Below are 6,045 nucleotides of genomic sequence, written 5' to 3'. Positions count from 1 at the left end.
GTTAATCATTCTACAGTAAGAAAAGCTATTCACAAGTCGAAAACATGGGATGGCTGTGGCTCAAGAAGCAGCGCAGGTTATCTGCTAATTAGAAGTTTGGTGGTTCGATCCCTGCGTGCTCTCGTTTGCATGCCACAGTATCCAAAATTGCTCTCCAATCCATTCATCATACTGTGAATGTGTGTGACTGCTAGATAGAAAACACTTAGGTGTAAGGAAAAAAAAAGTGTTCGCATGAGTGGGTGTGAATGAGGCATGTTGTGTAAAGCTGTCAATCTTCCCAGAATTGGATGTCTCAACAAATTCACCCCAGGGTCAGAGAGAGAAACTGCCAAAGAAGCTTTATGTCAGGCTCTACAGGCCTCAGTTAGCATGTTAAATGTTAGCGTTCCTGACAGTATGATTAGAAAACAGCAGGGCAAGTATTGGTTGTTTGTAAGGGTTGCCAGGAGCAAGCCTCTTCTCTTCTGAAAAGAATGTGGCAGCTTGGCCTTTCAAAATTCTGCAGAGTCAACCAAAAAACACAGTTGGTAAAAATCTCAATCAGCACTTCACACCAAGTGTCAAGCACGGTGGAGGGGTGATGAACTGTGGTTGTTGCAGGTACAGGACCAGAGCACCTTGTAGTCAAAGAGTCAATTAGGAGCTCCTCTATATACCCAAGTATGCTAGAGTTTAATGTGCGGCCATTAAACTGCTTGAGTAGGTTTTTCCTTCAGTACAAAAGAAATCCAAGCCTGCTTTAAATAAAACCGTATAGTACAGGGGTGGGCAATCTCAGTCCACGAGGGCCGGTGTCCCTGCAGGTTTTAGATGTGTCCTCAAACCAACACAGCTGATTTAAATGGCTAATTTAGCTCCTCAACATGTCCTGAAGTTCTCCAGAGGCCTGGTAACGAACTAATCATGTGATTCAGGTGTGTTGACCCAAGGTGAGATCTAAAACCTGCAGGGACACCGGCCCTCGTGGACTGAGATTATACTATACCAGGGGTGGGCAAAGTAAAAACTGAGGCTCAAGTTGAAGCCCACAGGATAACTGTGGGTCCATGGAAGCTGTCTTGGATGGCTCGGGGGAGAGAAAAAAAGTCTGCAAAAAGACCAGCCTCAGCCAAATTAACATTTTACAGCAGGTTTTATTTTGAACATACTTTCATATACAAACCAGTGACTGAGAAAATGGCTCATTTGAAGCTGTACTCTACTCGTACAACATCGTAACTTTTCTTATTACCCTCCTCAGTTTACAGTAAACTGGAATTGCAGGACATTTCTCTTCCCTTGGTGTCGGATGGTCAACTCATTTCAAATAGTCCTAAAGTACTGCACTAATTTCCTGCTAAACACTGGACTACTGTAAATATCTGGACATGATACATCACATTGCAGTTAAGCATGTCCACACGACTGGGGAAAATTACATACAGTACAAGCCATTCACTTCAAACATGAGCAAACTGGCCAAAAATCAGTTAATTATGCCTAACGTTGACATCTAGAACCAAGTTTGAATTGTAATTATATAACCAAGATGGTTTACTTTGGACACATATGTTGTAATCTTACTTCTGAAGTGTACAATTACTTGAATCTAACAAACAGGCAATATAATTAATGGTTTTTATCACTCTACCAGCTTTGAAATGCACAAAACTGATTCCCCAACCACACTTATCAAAAAGGAGCACTCAAACTCACGCTGCACAGTAAATTTTAAGACTGAATATATATTTTGTTTATTATAAGCATTTGTAATTTTACATCCAATGTTAAAATCAACAACTTTGTGACAACCAGCTCCGATTCGCCGCCACCCCCCTCCCTCCCTGTTCCCCGAAAACAAGCTTGTTAAAATAACGTTTTCAAGACCTTTTTAAAGCAAAGGCACATTTGTCAATACGTGTTTTTAAAAAGGAAAATAAAGGCAGGCCAGCAAGCAGAGTCAGTCTGGGAAGCAGACAAAGAGGAAGTGAGAGGCTTCCGTGACAGCTCCAGCGGACCTTCGGTACCCCACGTTTCTGGAACACAACAACAAAACCTGACTTGGAGTAAAGGGCCCGGACCTGGTTTTGTCTCAGAGGGAAGGTCGAGGGCCTGAGGGATCCGGGGTGAGCGTGAAACCACACGGGCAGAAGAAGAAGACGGGGCTTGAGACTTCATTTCTCCACTTCACGCTCTAACACTTGTCCTGAGCCTCCGAGCTTTCGAGGTTAAATTTGAGTCTGTATGCAGGGGCGCTGTGGCCGGTCACACCCAGGCCTGCCTGGATGGTAGATGGGGGACCAGAAGGGCAGTTCCCCTCCCGACTGGCCTCCCTGCTGACCCTTTCTATGGACAGTCACAGCCCTGCTAGTGGCTACATAGTCTGCAAGTCCGACAGGAGACCAGTGGGCTGGGTGAGGTGGGATTGGATCCCTGCCTGAAGGTCCTTCCTCTGCTGTGTCGCCATTGGTCCCTGATCACGGGAAGATGAGTCAGAGAGCGGGGCTGTGGGGGGAGACGCAGCTCCGCGTCATACAAACACCTTGGCGAGAGCGTCTGCTCCAGCACTAGCAATGTAGCATTTTGACGGATGGAACGCCACATCGTGGATCGATTCCTCAAACTTCTTTCTGTGAGCCGTGAACTCCTGGATGCAGGTTTTACTCTCCAGGTTCCACAGACGGATAGAGCAGTCGTGACCTGTGGAGAAGATGACGAGTGAGAAGAGTTGCAGAAGTGAATTTGCGCGAGTATGAACAGCTTTATGAATAGGGATGGGTACCAGTATCTGGTGCCATTATGGCACGGTAGTAACTGTAGTAACCAGACCTACTGAGATGTCATACACTTTGGATTCTAGCCAATCATTTTACCTTTGCAAGCGTAGTAGGCGGGCCCAGGTACGTATGTTCTTTTAGAGCAGAGCTACAGATTAAAAATGCCCTGGCTGTACTTCACAGCAAAAGATGCAAACTCAGCAGCAACAAGTGCTTTAAGGTGATACTGTGCAAAGGAGGTAACACCTCGAATCTGATGAAACACCTGGCGACGCATTGAGTTTTTTTAAAAGCCGAGAAATGCACTGTATTTGATAGCTTGATGCAAGACCTCACACCACATCTACTGCGGGTGTGGGTGCCTGTTATCGGACCCGGAGTTAGCAACATCCCCCAAGAACCCGAAGAGGAGAGTCCTGGCCCCTAGCCCTGCCAGTGTAGCAGAAATGATGACGGATGATGATGCAGCAGCAGCTGTTCTTCTCTGCGTGAGTAGCTTAATGTTGTTCATGTGTAATTTACGTTCTGTGTTCTCCATTCTTTAAGCACCGGTTCGAGCACCGGCACAGTTTCAAAAGTACCGGTTTGGTACTGGTATTGGAAAACGTAAACGATACCCATCCCTATTTATGAACACTCTTATAAGTAACCCATAACAGTGTTATAGAGAATAATCCTTTAATTGTCCCACAAGGGGAAATTTGGTGAATATTTTGAGAATTCTAAACACTGTATATTTTCTTCTAACTTCAGACGCATCTAAAATGTTTCCAAGTAAATTCAGCCGACACACTGTTGGGCGAATCCACCTAATAAACCAGAAAATGTTAGTTTTGGTAAATTAAATCTAGGATAGGGAGATTCATAAGGTACTTACTGCCTGACATAAGATAAAGTCCATTAGGGTCCACTGCTAAGCTGGTGACAGCATCCAGATGGGCCACCATGGAGTGAATCAGCTTCCCACTGTTGTTGTCAAAGAACTTGATGTGTCTGTCCTCCTGCGCAGTGATGGTGATGGGTAGAGTGGGATGGCTGAGGACCTTGTTGATGTGAGAGGGAGTGCCTGTTGAAAACAGATGAGCACAATGGACTTTAAAACAGCAGCTATGAGACAGCAGAATAACTAAAGGGATGATCGGTCGGGGGGAAAAAAAAAAAAAAAAAAATCTCTTTTCAAAAATTTACAAATCAGGGTTCTTGGCATAAATATAAATTATGGATTTAAATGTACATGTACAATACAATTTTAGTTTTGTAGACCTCTCATAAGTTTTTTTGATGCTGAAATGCATATTTAGTGTTGTAAAACACATATTACAAATACTAAACATTAACATCTATCTCCAGATCTTTCTAAAATTAAACTAGTTTGGACAACAAGCAACAGCAGCGTTTTATTTCCTTCAGCCACCACTAGATGTTAGTAAAGACCCTTTATTATGGCCTTAACATGTCTTCAAAAATAGCTTCAACCCCTGAAAACTTTTACTGGTGATAAGCTTTTAAGGTTTTTCCTCCACCGCTATCACACTGTGCTAGTGTTGGTGTGTTAGTGACCAACAGCTCCAAACCTACCTGGCTCCAAATTGGACTCCAGACTGAGAACCAGCTGACGGGTCTCCATGTTGAAGAGGCCGATTTGCCCGTTTGTGAAAGATGTGACCAGATGAGCTGGATCACTGCACACCAGATCTACCGAGGAGGGAATTCCCAGCTCTGGTACAGGAAAAACACAAACAAATTATTTTACCTGCTCAGTTGACAAAATGTTGAAAAACGAGGATAAGCAAGACGAGTAAAGTCAGTACTTTTGTTTTCGTTGAATACTGCGAGGGCAGGTGAGGTGGTGTTGGCGTCCCACAGTCTCACCGTCCCATCCGCGGAGCAGGAGAGAAGGCGCTGGTGTGCGCTGCTGTACACCAAACCCCAAACAGAGTCCGTGTGTCCGCTCAGGGCTCCTCGCAGCACAGATGGATCTGTGAGAGAAATAATGAAGAAGAACTCCATTCAGACATCGTGATCTGATTAGAAAACCCTCAAATTACAACAAAACCCACGAGGCTGTTACCGTATGAGTCGTAGGGGTCGATGTTGGGATTGGGGGTGTTCCAGCACTGAATAGTCCCGTCGACACCGCCGCTGAAACACTGCTCCCCTGTACTGCTCATCGCCACACTCAGTACAGCACCCCTGTGGTGTAAATCATGAATCATCTATTAAACCAGCACTAACACAAACTTTTATTCATGCCGTGTTTTGTTTTTGTTGTTTTTTACCTGTGAGCCCTGAAAGTGTAGATCGGTTCCACATCTAAGGACGTACTTCTGCAGACAAACAATTTGCATTTTATTATGACATACAGAACTAACCAGCAGAGAATAAATGTCAAAGACTTGATTAAATGCTTTAATGTGCCGTTGCACCACTGAGCTGACATCACACTGTTTAATTGTCTTATTCACAGTAACTGTTCCCCTTAAAAATGACTTCAGCTTCCTAAAATCCAAATCACTACCAGACTGTGTGTGGGCTGCAGAGTTGTGACACGGCAATAACAAGTCTTGGGAAGCAGTGTCGTCAGCTCTTTGTCACACATGGGATCGGTTTCCTGTGACTGTATCATGTGACGGCACGGCAACAGAGACAAGCTCACTCCTTACGAGCTTCCAGTCAAACAGACGAGCTTTTCTCTTTAATCAGCGTCGCTCTGCTGCTGCAGCACGACACGCTGAGCTCAGAGCGTCTGTGCGTTTAATTATTAAAAAACAAAAACAAAGGATGAGGTGATGTCTGAGTAAAGGCATTCGTACTTTTTGGCAGGAGCGGTCTTTTGGAGGTTCCACATCTTGAGCGTGTGGTCTTCTGAAGCGGTGATCAGGACGGGCTCCACGGGATGGAAGGTCAGAGCCCGAATCCCATCAAAATGACTCCTCAGAGTGAATTTGGGGTTCCATGTTTTTCTCATGGCGTCTTTGTTGTTTCCAATCTGAAGAGAAGATGGCAGAACTCAGCATCCAATCAGCAGAATGAACAGCTTCATAAAGTATAAGCAGCAGCTCAGAGCAGAGCCACAGTTGGATGCGAAGGATTTTGTTTATTTATTAGCAGCATAAAGTAACAGTTTCATAGATTTATATATAAAAAAAGAAGTATGATTAAAAAAACCCCTCAAAGGCAGCATAACTGTCACTATTTACTGCCTGTCATGAAAACAACTTAACATCTTTGTTAATTTTTCAGTACTTTGATAAACATCCTTTTTTTGCATAAAATAAACATCAGC

General features: G+C 44.1%; 1 protein-coding gene across 2 annotated transcripts in view; it reads right to left on the bottom strand.

Annotated features, from left to right (window-relative positions):
• Window positions 1-1,116: 1,116 nt before the first annotated feature.
• LOC147315670 (striatin-like) overlaps window positions 1,117-6,045 on the bottom strand; it is a 28,037-nt gene continuing 23,108 nt past the window's right edge. For both annotated transcript variants that reach the window (XM_086258633.1, XM_086258635.1), the window contains 7 exons: window positions 5,573-5,748; window positions 5,039-5,086; window positions 4,831-4,952; window positions 4,571-4,738; window positions 4,338-4,478; window positions 3,637-3,825; window positions 1,117-2,682 (listed from right to left, as the gene is read on the bottom strand). In XM_086258633.1, coding sequence (XP_086114759.1) covers window positions 2,513-2,682; window positions 3,637-3,825; window positions 4,338-4,478; window positions 4,571-4,738; window positions 4,831-4,952; window positions 5,039-5,086; window positions 5,573-5,748 — 1,014 coding nt within the window. In that variant the 3' untranslated portion in view covers window positions 1,117-2,512. The remainder of the gene's footprint in view (window positions 2,683-3,636; window positions 3,826-4,337; window positions 4,479-4,570; window positions 4,739-4,830; window positions 4,953-5,038; window positions 5,087-5,572; window positions 5,749-6,045) is intronic.

Source organism: Aulonocara sp. 'chitande type north' Nkhata Bay, linkage group LG13 (assembly GCF_057382095.1).
Source record: "Aulonocara sp. 'chitande type north' Nkhata Bay isolate Kocher_YH1m ecotype deep benthic linkage group LG13, A_spYH_male_GT1.1, whole genome shotgun sequence".
NCBI classification, from domain to species: Eukaryota; Metazoa; Chordata; class Actinopteri; order Cichliformes; family Cichlidae; genus Aulonocara; species Aulonocara sp. 'chitande type north' Nkhata Bay.
The sequence above is the reverse complement of the archived record's forward strand: the minus strand, read 5'-3'. Positions and strand labels throughout refer to the sequence as shown.